The following is an 18,941-nucleotide window of genomic DNA, read 5'->3' as shown; positions in this document are numbered from 1 at the left end:
ATGAAAAACTTGAAATGTGTAAGACAGAAGTGGTTTTCTGTTTGCAAATAATAAGCAATGTAGCACTTTTAACACCATTTCATAAATATATTGTTATTGGTGGGGAGCACCATTTGTTGTTTTGAGTATACTTTAAAGAAAGAATGTACCAAGACATAAATGTTGAGATACATATAGGGTGGAAAATAGCAGTACAGTTCATTGTAGATGTTTTGAAATGTTTTTGACTGTTTTATGTAATCTAGAGTGACTTCCCTTATCCTTATTTAGATCTTGATATGTAGTTGTAGTTTGAAGTTTAATAGGAATTTAGTTATGTTATCTTTAAGAGTAGGGTATTGACATGAACAATTTCAGTATTGCATGATACTGTTATATAGATGACCTTTTAGGAAAGTGGTGCATTTATTAATTGAACTGAAGAAATAATTCAGTTGAATTCAGTATCATAACACAAATTGGAGGCTGTTGATTTTGATTCATTTAAGGTTTAAAATCTTTATTAATTGCAAACAGTGCAATTATTTATACTTCACAGTGCCTTCCCAGACCTTCCACCTTAGGTTCTGCTGCAAAAAGCAACAGGTAAGCACAACCTAAGGACATATATAAATTAATATTTCAGTACATTAATGTTGTCCCTGTGAGGTTTTTGTGGTTGTGTACTCAAAAGCAATCTGCTACTGCTTCCCTAAAATGTATTTTGTTATCTATGCTACCATCTTAGTGGAAAGTCTGTTAAGTTGTTCCAACAACTGTTTACATTTCTGGGTAATGGTTTTTTGTTTTAATTTTTTTTCTTATTAAAACAAGAAAATGAGTAGATTGCTGCTGTAACTGAACAACACCCAAATCTTTTTACATTTTTTCCCCAAATGTAGAAATGTTAACAGTTGAGAAAGAACATTTACGTAGTTCTTGATCTAGGAAATCATTGTTAGAAACTTCAACAGCCTTCACAGTCTGTATGAATGATAGGACATTTTCTTTGCCCTCCAAACCTATGGTTTCTTTTTCCTTTTCTTATTTCTTTCTTTCTTTTTTTTTTAATTAGTTAATTCAGTAAGAATATTTGGGGGTCAGTTTGTTACTTTTTTTTCCTTAGACAATTGTTTTCATAAATTTTATACATGCTGAAAAGGAAAAATTAAAAGAATATTGGCAGTATGTTTTGATAGGGCATGTGTATCAGTGAAATGTTAACTGTATAGCAAATAATCTTTCATAGTCTGTTTAGCAACCCGTGTTTTTCTGATTTATATTTTAATAACTGACGCTGCATTTATTTTATGCCAGTTTAAAATGTTTGTGTGTTCCTCTAGATGACTAACTGGTACATATTTTGATTTAAGATAAATGTATTAAAGCAGCGTCATCAGTTTTTGTTTGTTCAGTTTCTAAAATGTGCTGATCCTTTTTTAAAATCCTGCTTATCTTTACAACAAAGAAAAATATTCAAAAATACTGCCTTCATTTTCACACACAGTGCTGAAGATGCTGCAAGCACCAAATCATAGCTCATAAAATCAGGTCCTGAGATAGTTACCCATAAAGAGGAATCCTTTGAGTGTATGCCATTGGTGAGCCGATGAGCATGGACCATAGAAGGGCTCAATGTAGAAGGTAAAATTGGCAAATCATAATTGAGAAGTATGAAATGTATTCCCATACATGATATGGTATAGGGTGTAATGTACCTGCTTTTGATCACTTCATTTTAAATTGCTTTTCAGTTGATCTTAAATGTTCCATGAACTGTTAAATTTCTTAAGTTATGCACCACATTTATGTGTATGTGTTTTGATAGTTAGGTATGTTATATTTGATAATATAAAAGTGCTCCTTTAACATTAAGAGCCTGTCGAGTTTTAGTTGTAGTTTGCATTTCTATAAAAGAAAACAGACAAATATTAATAGGTATTGGGGTATTGTTTCTATCTCATGAGAATTTTTATTTCATTACCATAAGCCTTCACTGACTATATAAGCATTTTTAAATGACATTAATCTTAGCCTTGAAGTAACTGGAAAACAGAAAAGGTGAGCCAGCTGTTGATTTGAATGCAGTGGATGCTAGGAGTGAGTGGTAGAAGAGATGGTTAGTTTAGATTGAAATTGAGCTGATTTAGCACTTATGTAACAATTAGGTGAGCTTTAAAAAAAAAATCTTAGTATGGTGGTACTTAGAATTCTATGGTTTGATGTTCCATAAGTGAGTATAGTTTTGTTGTTTAATTGTTGGAATTGTTTCAATACTAAAACGGGATATTTTTTAACTGATCATTTATTAGCATTTAAACATATGTTCTTAAATATCTTGGTAGTTAATGACTAAGACTGAGTTTGGATAGGAGTTACAGTACCTTCAAAAAGAAGCAGGAGAATATTAACAGGTTATAACATTTCATTTGCTTGGTTCTTTTGTCAAGAGAACCAATTGTACATAAAAGTTAGCCTGTTTAGAATAATGATGTTGAGTTAAGTAAGCAGTGAGGATGTCTTATTTTTGTTTCCTGCAATTTTGCCTCATTTTAAAATGCATTTCAGTAATACTTAAAGAAAGTTTTTACTTATAATCTTTGATCAGTCACTTCTTACACAATAGAAGAAAGTTTTGAGGGACTTTTAAATTGGTTCTTGAAAGAGGCAAATGAACCCTAGGGTTTTATTTTCTTCAGTAATACACCTAAAGCCAGCCTTTAAATGTATTTGCGAATATATATATATATTTTCTTATGCATGCTTGATGCATTTTCGTCCTGAGAAAAGTGTTCTCTACAGAAACTACCCGTGTGTAAAAAGAAGATTGGCTTAAAATGGCTACTGTGATGGGAACAGTGTCTTAGGGAGATGCAGCTTGGACTTGAGGTAAATTGAATACTTTACAAACTGTGGTTTAGAGTTTGCTTTTATGACATTGTAAAAGGGCACATGATTGCTGTAACTGTGTACTCATTATGATCCTAATAAAATAAATAAATGTACATTAATGAATATTATAAGAATGTGAGTGCTTTGTTTCTTTCGTAGATATGCTCATTGAAAGGAACCTTCTGTTTTACATTTGACTCAGGAAAACTTTACTGTGAGAAAATACTGAGGGTTTTTCATTTTCTAATTGACAACAGATGATCATTTGATTATGTGAATCTTTAACTTAGATTTTTCTTCTTTAATACACAACCTTTTTATGAGCTTACATTGTAAAATGAAATTGTCTTCCAGAAATTGAAAATACAAAACAACTCAATAATAAAACATGATAGCTAATTATTTACAAAGTTATTTAAAACTTAGAGCTAAAGCTGTGCTACTTTTTCCTAAATCTAATCCTCATACATCTTGAAACTTCTGCTACAAAATATTTTTTCCTTTATAAACTATTGATACAAAGTTTTCTCACTAAAATATGATTTGTTCAGACAGTATCAACACTAATTTGCCATATGAGTTATTCAGAACACTCAACAATGATTTCTATCAAATTTTGTCTAGCAAAACTACTTGAATTTTCGCTTTTCTCCATGTTTCTCCTTTCCCATGAAAAGAATGATACTCTTTGGTTCCACAACTTGTGAAACTACACCAATCAATTTATGTAGTACTAAAGGAGAAAAGTATACTCATTGATCAGTTTCAGGTTCAGTGCCAGGTACTGCAGGCTAATTTTAGACGTAAAAGCTCATAGATGGTCATTTTTTCGTGCAAAATAATGATATACTGCTATAAGCCTATGGGAAGTACATACACAGCCTCTTTATGTTATGAAAGAAAAATTTTGAATGCATTTCCCAATTCTCATAGGTACATTTTATTGACTGCGATTGCAAACCATGGTTATAACTGATAACTCATTCAGAAAAGAGATGCTTGGCTTTGCATGAGTTTGTGTTTTGAAGACTTTAAGGAAAGGAATTATGAAGTCAACACAGTGGCACTTCTGGTTTCCTTTTTGTTTGTTTTTTGGGTTTTTTTTGGCCCCGCCACAGAAAAGATGGATGTAGTAAGAAAGTTGGAGAGAGAAATTTCCAAGGGAAGAAGGAAGCCTAGTAGTCGTCAGCTAAAAAAGAGAAGAAGAAGAATGATTTTTCCCCCCTCTCATAAGGATAAAAAAAATTTAAGAGAATATAAGGTTAAAAGCTGGATTAATTCTTACTTTCAATGGTAAGAATACAGGTACTAGCTGCTGAGCCTTTACTATTGACGGCTTTACACATATACTCTCCTCCATCTTCTGGGAACGTTTCTGGTAAGTAAAGGCAGTAAGTTTCTCCTCTTTCAATGTATTGATAGTCTTCTCCATCTTGAAGTAGTTCTCCTTCAAACCACCATGTAATTTCTGGCTTTGGTTCTCCAGTTACTTTAACAGTAAACCTGACTGGCTCACTGTCTACAACTGATGTGTTTTTGAGTGACTTTTTAAACCATGGAGCTCCTGATCTTGTTTGCTCTTCATCTTCAGTAGTGGAGCCATTCATGATGCTACCTTCTTCTTCTTCATCCTCTCTTTTCTGTATGGAAATTGAAATACGTGTATTTGGTTTGACATAATAGAATTTCTATAAGGTAAAGATACAGAACATATACTTGCTACACAGTACTTTATAAAACATACCAGTGATTCGGAACCTATTAAAGCATTCCTCAGGTTTTAAGAGGATCCTTTACAAGTAATATGTAAGCCCGATAATGGTACCTTTTGTAGTGCTGCATCGATTTCTTTTTGTTCAAACTGCATTCGTAATAATTTTTGTTGTTCTATTCTTCTTTGTTCTTCTTCTTCTCTTGCCTTAGCCATTTGTTCAAATCTAGCTTTCATATTCACTTTATGAGTAAATGGAGCCTCACTTCTTTTTGCAGGCTTTACATCAACATCTTCTTCCTTCAGGAAAGTAGGGCAAGAAAGTAAAGTTGCTTGCTTTCTAAATCCAAGACCTAAAGTGTTAATAGTCATGTCATATATAGGAGCAAAGTATATTTGGTATGCACATTTGTACCATACCACAGTTGTACAGATCATGCCATTGGCAGAAAAACTGACGATAATTTCATGAAGACAGTCTAAATGTGAAGTTAAAGGTTAAGAATTGGAAGCCCTGGAAATAAAGGAGAGATTGAAAACATGTCATACTGTAAATGTAAGAATAGGCCAATCTGGTGACAATATGAAGTGAACAGTATATAGTTATCTTAAGTACTAGGATTTCTAAATTGCTTTAGACTTTGGTGGGTATGCAAAAATAACCCTCATCCTTCAAAGGAAATTGCTTTAGGGTAACCAATTAAATATGAGAAGTTAACAAGTTAGACAAGAAATGTACTCACTACTTTGCATAACCCCTTGGTACATCACCTTGACAAATTTTTTTTAAATATGAGAAGTTGACAATCTAAATTTAATTGGCTGCTTAAGGAAATCTTGATTGATGGAATATTTACAACAGTTTTGAAGTGCTGCACCTTTGTTCCAATGAAAGAAGTGTTAAGGTTATATAACAGCTTCTAAGCCCTGGTGATGACTCCATGCTTGAGGGCTGCACCCCCACCTGTCAAACTAGTTTCTTGTAGCCTGACAAGGGAGCCCTTGGTCCCCTCTGTACGTAGATAGCAACCTTGGTAACGGACAATTAAAAAGTGATCATAGTCAAATAGACTATAGAAATAACCATGATAGTAGTAGAAATGCCATGGTAACTTGGGTTGGGTTGACTGACTTATGATTGAGTGCTGGATTGGTTTAGCCTGCTCAAGCTTGCTTAGTGGTAATGGGAGAACATGGTAGTAATTGTTAAAAGTTGGTACTAGGTCAGTGTGAACACAGAATTCTGCTTCTGTAAACAGCTTGCTTAACCCATTTGTGGCTTGCCAGGGGTAGAGCATTATTAACCCTCCTGTATCAGTGCCAAATGACCATCTGCTGTCAGTTCCCGGTATCAAAGCCAAAACAGGTAACTGCAATGGTAAAATAGCCAGTCAGGGAAACTCACGCTGGAATTTCCCCAGTGTGCAGTTTGCAGTTACTTTGCTTTAAAAGTAGCCTGTGAAATCAAGGAAGTATCGCTCTCCAAGGAGCAGCCCTGGCCAGTCAGCTAGTGGTCTCTGCTTGACGTGAAATTTTGTTATACTTTGGCATTGTTCCTCTGATCACGGACACTACCATGTTAAAACTGGCTTGCTCTGTTACAAGGCTCATCAATAGTGAGATCGATTATTGCATGCACAGAATTTTTGTATGTCGTTTACTTTCAGGTGATAGAAGTATTCCTGGCTGCAGTTACCGTTAATATGTGGCACTAGAATGTTCCATTATCACATGTAAAGAGGCTAAACTAAGTTTACTTCAATTTTACACATAATGGAACTGGCTTTGGTTTAACAAACTTCACAACTGTGTAGCTCTCTCAAACCTGCTTTTAGGAAATGAGAACCTTGAATAGGTAACACGAACAAAAAAAAATGGAACAGCCAGTGGTTTTTATGCTCTTTTTTTCCTGAAAGCCAGTCTACCAAAGGAATTGTGTTGAGTATTGTTCTTTGGTACATTAAAAAAGGCATTGCTACCCTAGCATTGGAATATTAATTATATCTTCCTTGAGATTTGGTGGAAAAGTTAAATGTTGGAACTGCATTTTAGCTAGCTACTCAGTGAGTTGAGTATAAGTTAGGTGCAAAGGAATGGAAATGGAATTAATTGATATAGGTTACAAAGAAGGCCTTGAAAGAATATAGACAAAATGAACATTGATGTTTTCTAAAGAGGAAAATAGTCAGATTTGGGGCTAGGAATGTGGCTTAGTGGTAGAGTGCTTGCCTAGCATGCATGAAGCCTGGGTTCAATTCCTCAGTACCACATAAACAGAAAAGGTTGGGAGGGGCACTATGGCTCAAATGGTGGAAGGCTATCCTTGAGCTGAAGAGCTCAGGGACATCTCCCAGGCCCAGAGTTCAAGCCCCATCACACACACACACACACACACACACACACACACACACACATCAAAAGAAGGCAAGGTTAGTGATTAATTGCACAGAGGTCTGAATGGTATCTGTGATGTCAGCTGTTTTACAATCACATTTAACACAATGCTCTTGCCTAACCTGTATTTCAGACTACCTTTATCCCAAATGATTTCTAGCAGCATCTGGTTCCCTAGTGATGTTGGTATAATATTGGTGCCTAAGTTACTACTTGCTCAAAAGCAACCTTTTACCCATTGTGTTGAAATTAGGTCTATTTTCTCTTAGTTCCTCAGTGCCTGTATAGTGTATATCAGTCCAAGCCAACACAGTCATTCAAATATTGTGGGAAGGGACATTTACCTGAGAAGCTGCTCAAAAATCATGACATTGTAATTCTAATGCTTCTTACACTGAATTGTTGCTGTGACTTTCAGCAGAGTATGAAGGAATAGTAGAACGTGCCAATTGTTATTTTGACCTATTTTTGCCTAAATTGAACCATGTAACTTAACCATAGATTTTAATACTAAAGTTGGTTTGAAACTGGGAAGTCTCAAAAGCTCTTCAGATTTTATAATGTTAATGTTTATAGTTTCCAGATCATTATATACACCAGGGTTAATTGTAAGTACCAAAAGTTCAGAGTCTATGTTATTCCAGTTAAATTGTTACTATGCCATCATTGTTAAGTGTAAAAGCAATATACCTCGTGGAAGTTTTCGGCTTCTCGCTCCTTAATTTCAAGGTCATTTGCTCTCCTCCTTGCTCGTTCTTCTTCTATCTTTCTCTGTATTTCTTTTTCAGATAACTGTCCAATTTTTTCAAACTTGCTCTTGAGATTTTTAGCTTGAATGGAGCCACTCCTTTTTAATTTAATTAGTTCTTCATACTCACTGCTCAATCCAAAGGTTTCATTTTCCTCCTCCTCCTTCAAAATTGAGATTTTTTTTTAATGTCAGTGAACTACAGCAGTTACCTGCTTATCCATGTGTAAGATGTTCCAAAACACCCAAAGACATTTCTAAGTCCTGTCTGTAGTGAAAGCCCTCCTCTCCCCAAGCATTTTCCTTTCAGTATTACAGTAGGGAAGGAAAGTTCAAGAGACTCATCGCCAGTTCACCACCAGAAGATTAGAAGTGGTAGAACAGAAGACTTGATCAAAGAAATTGAAGAAATGGTGCCCAGGGCCTGTATTCATGCTGCACAGCCTGTGCCATTCCCCCAAAAAAATTTTACATAAAGCTCTATAGCTTCTCTTTGGCATATCCAAGTGGTCATCTATACTATGGGTCATTGGGCCCATTAGTAAGTATGCTATGGATCGCTTAATGACATCACTGCTCTCTTGAGACATTCAACTCAGTAACAGAAGGAATAAGTACTAAGTGACTAATGAACACTGTAGACATTCTGGGTAAAGGCATGACTAGTTTCACGTGGTTTGAAGCAAGACAGCAAATTTCATCAGGCTACATACAATGATAATTTTAAAATGTCAGAACTTTTAATTTTTTCAGGTTGTGGTTGAAAAACAATTGAAGGAGTGTTATAGTTTACATGATAATCCATCTCAAAAGTGTGTACCCATTTCTTAATTTGAAGCCCAAACTAAACACTTCTTCCTTAAACACTTTAAATTCACTGATTAAAGGTGATGCTACAAAGACATATCCCATTTAAATATTTTCTCAAGTGTGGCCAAAATTCCCTTTTCCATAATAACTTGCTAGAACTGAAACTGACATGGCAAAATTAATTTTTGCTAGGATGTTTTGTAGGAAGATTTTTGGTATGGGACGGTAAAGCCAGTTGGGCTATGAATAAAATATGAACTATAGTGCTGGCATTGGTGCTGTGTGGTCTGCCTAGTTGTTTAGACATGATTTTCTTCATCTTTAAATAGAGCCTAATTATCTCCAGTATTTCTACCTTTGATTTTATAGTAGTTATAAAGTTAGGCATCACCCAGTACTCTAGTAAATATGTGTGTGTATTCTCATATTCTTCAGTGGTGAAAAGGAGCCAATCAAAATTGGACTCCCGATTTTTACACTATTTCCCATTCCGATTTATTTCCCCAGACTATATCACCACTTGAGACATTCCTCCAAGGCCCACTGTTATTAGGCCTTTGCTATAATAAACCCTAAATATCACAAGTACTCCTCATATACTTTTTCTGGAGAAAATCTAGAGTTAAGGGCAAAATTAAAAAGTGTGAGAGGGGCTGGGGATATGGCCTAGTGGCAAGAGCGCTTGCTTCATAGACATGAAGCCCTCGGTTCGATTCCCAAGCGCCACAGAAAATGGCCAGAAGTGGCGCTGCGGCTCAAGTGGCAGAGTGCTAGCCTTGAGCAAAAAAGCCAGGGACAGTGCTCAGGCCCTGAGTCCAAGGCCTAGGACTGGCACCAAAAAAAAAAAAAAGTGAGATTCACAGTGGATGTAACGACATTTGATCAAGGAGTAAGGGACATTCATTTTACTATCTCCTTTTTTTTTTTTTTTTTTGGCTTAAGTGCTCTATTACAGCTTCACTTCCAGCTTTTTGTTGACTACCTCCTTTTTAGAACTCATAAAACACCAAAAAACTAGCACATTTTATGACACCACATTGGTTTGTTTGTTTTTTTTTTTTTTTTTGGCCAGTCCTGGGCCTTGGACTCAGGGTCTGAGCACTGTCCCTGGCTTCTTCCCGCTCAAGGCTAGCACTCTGCCACTTGAGCCACAGTGCCGCTTATGGCCGTTTTCTGTATATGTGGTGCTGGGGAATCGAACCTAGGGCCTCGTGTATCCGAGGCAGGCACTCTTGCCACTAGGCTATATCCCCAGCCCCTACACCACATTGGTTTTTAAATCACTAAAAGTTAATGACTGAATTAGCTACTCTTGGAATTAGGGTTCTGCATTGCTTGGAAACTCCCAGACATAGTAGGATGTTTGACAGCATAAAAATGTCTTGACCGTTACATACTATTATATTTCATGGTATTACATCTCAATAATACAAACTAGAAGTGTGTTTGCATACACTACATTTTCATTTAATTATACTATTATTTGGGGCCTGGAAGGAGAGGTTAGACCTTGTAATACTTTGCTCTAGCTTATTCATTTTATGTATTTTATTCATACATTTGTATTCTCAGGACCAGCTATACACAGCCAGGGCAGAGAAGTAAAACATCTTACAACCTACTGCCCCAAAATATGACAGACAGCTTCCAAGAGACTACAACCCCTGTTAGAGACTCATAGTTCATAGGCCAAGACATTTCCCCATGTTATGAAGCTAGGTCCAGGAATCTGACTGTTCCTATATATAGCCTGGAATTACCCAAGAGGCCACTAAAGAGCCATTGCCCTAGCCTTCCAATGTGCATGCAGGGATAGGATGAAGATGTTCACCTCAGAGTGTTGAAATTCATCTTGCAGTATCCTTCTGAACACAAGGTCCAATGAGTGAACACATTGCATATTCATGAGGCTGGCTCTGTGTAGTCAGTGCATGTTTGTTTTAACAAAAGAGTACCATACTAAGATACTTTAATAACAAAATTTCATCTTAGGATAACTTGGTAAAGTAAAATTCAAATTTTTGCCCATGAAGCTGAGGTATGGCTCATAGTTCAATATGTGCTTAATATGCATGAGACCCAGTGCCAAAATAAAAAGAACCAACTAGGCAACTTTCCAAGCTGTTAAAATATATTACCATCCATGGTATTCCTATAGTTACATTTTGATTAAATTTATCAGTGTAGGAGTAGTGGTTCATGCCTGAAATCACAGCTACTTGGGAGGCAAAGAGATGAGGATCCAGGGCTTAAGGCCATCTTAGCATAAGAACACATCTCAAAAAGACAAAGGGGTAGTGTTCAAGTGGTAGAGCATTTGCCTTGTCTAACACCCTAGTTCAACCCCCAGTTCTGGAAAATAATACAAATGGGTAAATTACAGTTTTCAGGACATCAGTTTGCAATCACTCTTGTTAATAAATCCAAAGGAATTTGAGGTTCTAAAAAATACTTAGGGAAGTAATATGCCAATTACTTGCAAACCTATGTACAATTTTGAAACAAGCAAGAAAGGAGTGAAGTGTAGAAAATGCATGTAGCTGAGCAGAGGCCTGCACTAAGTAGTTGTCTCTCACAGGAGTAGGTTGAGTAGCTTTTATGTAAATACTACTACTTGCAGAGTTACTCTAAGGAAATATAAGTAAAATACTAGCTTAAGTATAAATAGTTAATAAATGGGTATGTCTTCAAATCTTACCTCTCCCATTTCTTGTCTCAGTTGTTCAAATTCCTGTTTCTCCATTTCTAGTTTATGCTTTCGTTCCTCCTCTGTTCGTCGTCTTTCTTCTTCCATTTTTTGTTTTAACAATTCTTCAAAATTAATTTCCAGTTTCCCTGGTATAAGTGATTCTTGAGAGATGGTTTTACACAACTCTGAGGAGTCATCATCTACTACCTATTAAGTGATAACAATTCTGTTATCGTTTTTGGCCAGAATTATACATATTAAAAGGGATTCTTTCTTGTAACAACTGAGAATGCATGAATAGGGTTGAGGGCACTTTAGAGAATTAGGTAATTGTGATTAAATGACTCATTTAATATGCATTGGATAAGATTTAAATTTAAAGAATGACAGAAATGAAGGAAAGGCATCATAGAAAGGGGAGAAGAGAAAGAAGAGGACGGTGGAGAAGTGGAGAGGACTGGCTGCATTCCCACAGAAAGAAGACAGTACTCAAGGCCTTATGCTAGATATGCCAATTTACTCAGAATCTCTCTATGCGAAACTGAGACATATTCAACTGGTGTTACCTATGCGATACTTTAAAACCTATTTGCAGCTTGGCCTTGGTGGCTCACACCTGTAATAATTGCTACTCAAGAGGCTGAGATCTGAGGATTGTGGCTCAAAGCCAACCCAAGCAATGCATGAGACTTAATACCAGTTAATCACAGAAAAAGCTAGAAATGGTGCTGTGACTCAAGTGATAGAGGGCTAGCCTTCAGCAAAATGGAGCTCAGGCCCAAAGCACAAGCCCCAGGACAGGGAGGAAGGGGGGACCTATTTGCCATTCCTACCCTTGGCATAGATTCCTAGAAATAAAAGGGAATTCCTCCAAGTCTGATAAGCTGGATGTTAATGGCATACTTTAGTTAGGTTCTGTCTTACCATGCTTCTCCTTGCTTCAACAAATGCCTTCTTTTCTTCTTCTATCCTCCTCCTGGCTTCTTCTTCTGCTTTCCTTTTTTCATCTTCTCTTCTTTGCCTTTCTAGTTCCTCAAAACTAAGTTTGAGTTTACCAGGACGGTACTCTTTTAAAATACTTCCTGTGTCTTGGTTTTCCTCCTCTTCATTTACCTTATTGACCAAAGAAATGATTGAGTACTAAAAGCTGGGATTCATTAGGATAGGAGGAAATTTCTTTTTAAAAGATAGGAAGAGGGCTGGGAATATGGCTTAATGGTAAAGTGCTTGCCTCATGTACATGAAGCCCTGGGTTCAATTACTCAGCACCACATATATGGAAAGAGCCAGAAGTGGCACCGTGGCTCAAGTGGTAGGGTGCTAGCCTTGAGCAAAAAGAAGCCAGGGACACTGCTCAGGCCCTGAGTTCAGGCTCCACGACTGGCAAAAAATAAAGGCACAGACTAGCTAGCTAATTCATAAAGGCCAAATCCTCTTCCTTTTAGATGTCTCATGTCATAAATACTTGAATTGGGAGAAATTCAAATAAAGATGTACTCAAAAGTCTCAATACAGTTTTCAGATAAAGTAGAATATTTTAAAATGGTAATGGCCATACTAAATATTAACTCTTCCAGTGCATACTGTGTGTGTGTGTGTGTGTGTGTGTGTGTGTGTGTGTGTGTGTGTGTACTTAAATTGAGGCTTCAGTATATTAAGTATATATAAACTTTTCATGGATGTTTTAAAGCTATTAGCTATTGTACTTCTTCAACTAGATAAAAGATTATCGCCAGGCACCTGTGGCTCATGCCTGTAATCCTGGCTACTCAGGAGGCTGAGATCTGAGGATCACAGTTCAAAACCAGTCCAGACAGGACTTATCTCCAGAAGTGGTGCTGTGACTCAAGTGGTAGAGCCCTAGCCTTGAGCTGCAGAGCTCAGGGACAGTGCCCAGGCCCAGAGTTCAAGCCCCAAGACCAACAACAAAAAATAATAAGATTATTGCCTGCAATCAATTCATGCTCCATGGTTCATTGTTAACTCATTCAAATATTAATTGAAATGTACTATTTAATTAACAATATTTTTATTAAGTTGACTACAGGTGATATATAAAATATGTAGGTAGGCTGGGAAAATGGCTTAGTGGTAGAGTGCTTTCCTGGCATCCCAGAAGCCCTGGGTTCGATTCCTTGGTGCCACATAAACAGAAAAAGCAGGAAGTGGTACTGTGGCTCAAGTGGTAAAGTGCTAGCCTTCCTTGAGCAAAAAAAAAGCTCAGGGACGGTGCCCAGGCCCTGAATTGAAGCCCTAGAACTGGCAAAAAAAAAAAAAAAAAAAAGGAGGTAGCATTCAATTATTATTAACCAAAAGTAATAATATTTTAAATAAATGTTTAGAAGTTACAAATTTGTGATATATAGTCCTTCCAATATAATTAAAGAGATCTAACCAATTAATTGTGCTGATTTTAAGACATGTTCCATTTTTTAAATTCATTTTTAAACTCAAGGCCTTGGTGCTTGCACAGTTGGCTGGCACTTTTTATCACTTGACCCATATATCCAGCTTTGCATTTTGCTGATTATTTTGAAAATGTAGTCTTGGGCTGGGGATATGGCCTAGTGGCAAGAGTGCTTGCCTCGTATACATGAGGCCCTGGGTTCAATTCCCCAGCACCACATATACAGAAAACGGCCAGAAGTGGTGCTGTGGCTCAAGTGGCAGAATGCTAGCCTTGAGCAAAAAGAAACCAGGGACAGTGCTCAGGACCTGAGTCCAAGCCCCAGGACTGGCAAAAAAAAAAAAAAAAAAAAGAAAGAAAGAAAAAATGTAGTCTTGTAGATTTTCTGTCATACTGGCTTCGATCCTTGATTCTCCAGATGTCAACCCTACTGAGTAGCTACGATTAAAAGTGCAAACCACCAACTCCTGATTTTCATTTTAAAAAATTATTTTAATATGCCAGCCTTGGGCATGAACTCAGGGGTTGTCCTTGATCATTTTTGCCCAAGATTACCACTCTACCACTTGAGCCACAGTTCCACTTGCTGCTTTTTGGTGGTCGGTTGGAGATAAGAGTCCCATGCACTGTGTTGCTCAGGCCAGCTTTGAACCACAATCCTCATATCTGAGCCTCCTAAGTAGCTAGGATTATAGGTGTCAGCCACTAGCACCTGGCTTTATTGAAAAATTTCAGAAATATAATAATAGTTAACACTCACAGAGCATGCGCCCACACATATATACACCAAATGCTATTTTAACTGCTTTAATATTTTCAAATTGCTTGGTGCCAGTGGCTGGCTCACATTGGTAATCATAAATTACTCAGGAGGCAGAGATCTGAGGACTAAGGTTTGAAGCTAGTCCCTGCAGGGAAGTCTGAGACACCCTTATCTTCAATTAACCAGCCACAAATAGAGTTGGCTCAAGTGGGAGAGTGCCAGCCTTGAGAAAAAAAAGCTACGGGATAGTGCCCAGGGCGTGAGTTCAAGCCCTAGTATCAGCATACACACACTAATAATAATATGCTCAAATATTTGAAAAACTGGACTGATGCTAAATGTATATTGAAAAGACTTAAAAATGCCCTTCAACCATGTCACCAAGTGCATTGTTGACATTGTTGAACTAACAAATGAAGAGAAAAATAGGGTCATTGCATAACTGTTTTTGCATCTGCAAATATTAATGACAAAATGTAAAGCTTATCCAATAAAACGTTTCACATAGGAAATACTCAATTTTTTTGGAAGGGGGCATGGGTTGTGGAGTTTGAACTCAGGGCCTGGGCGCTGAAGCTAGGATTACAGGCACAGTACACAGGCACATGGCCTTTAATTTATTTTAATAAACCTTATCTAAAGCTAGCTATCATTTTTAGTATAAAGTGCAAGGTTTAAAGATACATACATATATATACATATGTATATATACATTATAATATATACATATATATGAGTACCATTTGCTTCCTAGCTTCTTCAAAAGCACGCCTCTCTTCTTCTAAACGTTGTCTTGCTTCCTCTTCAGCTTGCTTCTTTCGGTTTTCTTGTCTTTGTCGCTCCAATTCTTCAAAAGTTAGTTTCAGTTTTCCAGGAAAATGTGCTTCCTTTTTGGCTTCATTTTCCAGTTCATCATCCTAAGCAAAAATGATTAAAGCAAATCTCTTAGTTATGAAGGGAATTGCTTAACATGCTATTGAATTAATTAGGTTGATTCTTTAAAACCGAAAAACAATTACCATGACCAATGAAAGACACTTTGCCTCCTTGAGAGTTCGCTGTTGCTCTTCACATCTTACTCTTTTATCTTCATACTTAATTCTTTCTTTCTCTTGTTCTTCTTCCCCTACATCCTCAAAATTTTTCTTTGTTTTTCCAGATGTTTTATATGATTTGACAGGCACTACTGTTATAAGCAGTGAATCATCTCCTTCCTATTTATAAGACAGATAATTAGTATATATCTTCTTGGCTGGGCTCTGGTGTGGTCACACCTGTAATCCTAACTACTCAGGAGGCAGAGAAGTGAGAATCACAGTTAAAAGCCACCCTGGGTAGGAAAGTCCATGAAACACTTATCTTCAATTAACAACCAAAAAGAGAAATGGGGTTTGGCTCAAGTAAAAGAGCATAAGTTTTGAGCCAAAAAGCTCAGGGAAAAAGCTCAGGCCCTGAATTCAAGCACCAGGTCTAGCACACATACACATACCAAAAAAAAAAAAAAACCCCAGCATATACCTTCTTAATAAAAATTTTAGGTCTTAAGGAACTTTACCTCCATAACTGGTCAGTTTCATTACATTGCTGTCAATGATTTTATGAAAAACAAAATGTTATATTGTTACTAATTTAATAAATTCAATAATTCAATAAAACTAGTTAATTTCACTTAAGTCTAATGCTGACAAGGTTCAAGTAGCGTTCTATTTTCTGGATGATGGAATCCATACATCCCTGCTCAGGTAACAAAACTGTAGTACCATTTCCTAAAGTTAGCTCTCTGTGCACTAATCCCACAAAAGATAATATATATAAGTGAATCTACTCCAAACCAATCTGATGGCGGATACTTAGACATAAAATCATTGTTTCTTCTTATGATTCCTCCCCCCACATTTATAAACACTTAATACCACTAACCCTTAATGACAAAAGCCAAAGAATATCCAATTGAGTCACTTAGCATTTATAGTACAAATAAAACTCTCTAGCATATTATTCTGTTAAGATATTTAAGATGTATTTCAAATAATTGTATGAGTTATAGAATCTATTGTTGCTTCTTAACTTTTTTCAAAACAAAAAGAAGAGTTAAAAAGCATAACCCATTTCCCCAAAATAAAAAAAATTCCAGTTTATATGGCTATATAAGTTTTAAGCACACCATCAAATTGTTTGATTTTTAAATTTGTTAGATAAAAGAGGTTGACTGGCATTTCCTAATGTTAATACACACTGCATCAACACTGGTGTGTGAAAATACAACACAAAATCTCAGGAACTCTGAGGTAAGAAGACAGATGACTAAACAAGAAGCTGCCACTTACAAATGTTAGTTTTCAATGGTCTCAATTATTAGTTCAAGAAGTAAGAGGTAGTCTTGGAAGAGTATCCTAAACTAAGTATGGAAGCAAAAACATACTTTTCTTTAAAACACTAAGCCATAGTGTTTGAAAGTGCAGAAGGATGATTTTGCTTTTGCAAAACAGTTTGTTATCTTTATAATAAAACTGAAATAAAATCCCTTTTAATTTTTCTCAGAATAGAAGATGATTTGTGAATCAGATCATTTTACGTGAATGTTTCATTAAAGGAAATATCAGTTTACCTCTGGTGCTGATTCAGTTTCCGTATTGTTTATGTCCTCAATCTATTGAATGAGAATTTCATGTCATTACATTACATTGAATTTCTGCTTGTTGCTTTTAAATATACAACTAAACAAAATTGAGTGTGATTCCTAGTAAATTTTCAAATATGTTTTGAAATATTTTATATTGTTCCAAATTAGCTAAATATCCTTTTAAATGGAAATTCAGCCTTTATTAGTTTTTGCATTTTGATACCAACATCAATATCCACTAAACAGTATTTTTAGAAAAAAAAATTCCTTTGTAACTTTGCAAACTGAATAATGGATCAAATATTTTTTACTTTACTGTTAGCTTACAAGAAGCAGTTATTTTAATTAGCCATTTGAATTAAAATGCACAGAAATATTCCTCTATTTTTTGCCCCACCCAAGAAAAGGAAAACCTATAATTACCAGACAAATAATTTGCACGATTATATTCTTACAACATGAGTATATGATAAAAATAACAAATCTGGCAAAACATTTAAGCTAATTTAGAGGGGGAAATAATTCTGGAAATCTTATTTTTCTTCATATTTTGACCAACTCTGTGTTGAAAAGGTCCTATAATCCCAATGACTCGGGAGACAGACATGATTAAGGACAATTCAGGAAAAAAAAAATTAGCAAGACCTCATCTCAACCAATGAACTGGTTTTGGAGTTCCTCACCTGTAATTCCTACCTATGCAGAAAGCATAGGTAAGAGGATTATAGTTCCAGGCCCGCCCCTGCAGAAAAATGAGGCCTTATCTAAAACATAACCTAAAAAAGAAAAAAGGGCTGGAGGCCTGGCTCAAACTGTAGAGTGCTTGCCTAGCAAGGGCAAGGCTGAAGTTTACTGCAATAATACCAAAACAAAACTAAACAAACACAGCCAGAACTCACTTTGGCCATTATTCTTAAGAAACATTGCTAAATTTACATAAAGAATACTTAACAAACCAAAAACCAAGAGAAGATTGGTGATTTGAATAATGAAGGAAACATATTTGACAAAAATAACAGCCATTAGAAAATAAAATTTCAGGGCTGGGGATATAGCCTGCCTGCCTCGGATACACGAGGCCCTAGGTTCGATTCCCCAGCACCACATATACAGAAAACGGCCAGAAGCGGCGCTGTGGCTCAAGTGGCAGAGTGCTAGCCTTGAGCGGGAAGAAGCCAGGGACAGTGCTCAGGCCCTAAGTCCAAGGCCCAGGACTGGCCAAAAAAAAAAAAAAGAAAAGAAAATTTCAGAGCTGGATGCCAGTAGCTCCTGCCTGTCATTCTAGCTACTGAGGAAGATCAGATGCAAAGAATTATGGTTCAAAGCCAGCTAAAAGTAAGAAAAAAAAAAGTCCTGAGGCACATCTCCAAAACACCCAGAAATAAAGCTGGGCTGGAGATGTGGCAGGAGGTATGCATGTGTTAGAGCACAAGTCAGGTGATCCCAAGGCTCTGAGTTCAAACCTTGAGTACCAGAAGAAAAAAAAAGTATAACTTCAGGACTGGTGATGTAGCTCAGGGATAAAACACTGCCCTTGCCCAGCACTACCAGAAAGAAAAAAAAAAAAAATTCAGACTATTTTAATCTTATTAAATTAGCACAAGTTTGCAAGTAGTTAACTATTCATGCAACTAAAGGGAACTTGGATATACTCTGACTCATATTAGAAACTTGTTAAGTGTCTCACCTCACTTTTTTCTGTTTCAAGAAAGAAATAATACATTTTACTCAAGACACTTAATTGCCTGAAAATTAAAGTTAATCTAAAAATAGTTTATGGTTAAAAGTCTACCTTGATATTGGAATATTTATTTTTAGTAACTTTATTTATTTATTTATTTTTGCCAGTCCCGGAGCTTGAACTCAGGACCTGAGCACTGTCCCTGGCTTCTTTTTGCTCAAAGCCAACACTCTGCCACTTGAGC

The 18,941-nt window shown here is 36.3% G+C and overlaps 2 protein-coding genes across 4 annotated transcripts in view; one reads left to right on the top strand and one right to left on the bottom strand.

The window, feature by feature from the left end:
* Fubp1 (far upstream element binding protein 1) overlaps window positions 1-2,994 on the top strand; it is a 29,858-nt gene extending 26,864 nt beyond the window's left edge. Inside the window, exons 20-21 of the mRNA XM_048351636.1 lie at window positions 539-585; window positions 1,487-2,994. Coding sequence (XP_048207593.1) covers window positions 539-585; window positions 1,487-1,517 — 78 coding nt within the window. The 3' untranslated portion in view covers window positions 1,518-2,994. The remainder of the gene's footprint in view (window positions 1-538; window positions 586-1,486) is intronic.
* The window catches only part of Nexn (nexilin F-actin binding protein), a 32,485-nt gene continuing 15,701 nt past the window's right edge, over window positions 2,158-18,941 (bottom strand). For 2 of the 3 annotated variants that reach the window (XM_048351626.1, XM_048351628.1), the window contains 9 exons: window positions 17,002-17,043; window positions 15,413-15,607; window positions 15,134-15,310; window positions 12,148-12,336; window positions 11,233-11,430; window positions 7,667-7,888; window positions 4,697-4,882; window positions 4,157-4,511; window positions 2,158-4,060 (listed from right to left, as the gene is read on the bottom strand). In XM_048351626.1, coding sequence (XP_048207583.1) covers window positions 4,047-4,060; window positions 4,157-4,511; window positions 4,697-4,882; window positions 7,667-7,888; window positions 11,233-11,430; window positions 12,148-12,336; window positions 15,134-15,310; window positions 15,413-15,607; window positions 17,002-17,043 — 1,578 coding nt within the window. In that variant the 3' untranslated portion in view covers window positions 2,158-4,046. The remainder of the gene's footprint in view (window positions 4,061-4,156; window positions 4,512-4,696; window positions 4,883-7,666; window positions 7,889-11,232; window positions 11,431-12,147; window positions 12,337-15,133; window positions 15,311-15,412; window positions 15,608-17,001; window positions 17,044-18,941) is intronic. The other variant, XM_048351627.1, reaches the window with a different exon arrangement.

This window comes from Perognathus longimembris, chromosome 7, assembly GCF_023159225.1.
Source record: "Perognathus longimembris pacificus isolate PPM17 chromosome 7, ASM2315922v1, whole genome shotgun sequence".
Lineage (NCBI taxonomy): Eukaryota > Metazoa > Chordata > Mammalia > Rodentia > Heteromyidae > Perognathus > Perognathus longimembris.
This window is presented reverse-complemented; position numbering and strand designations above follow the sequence as displayed.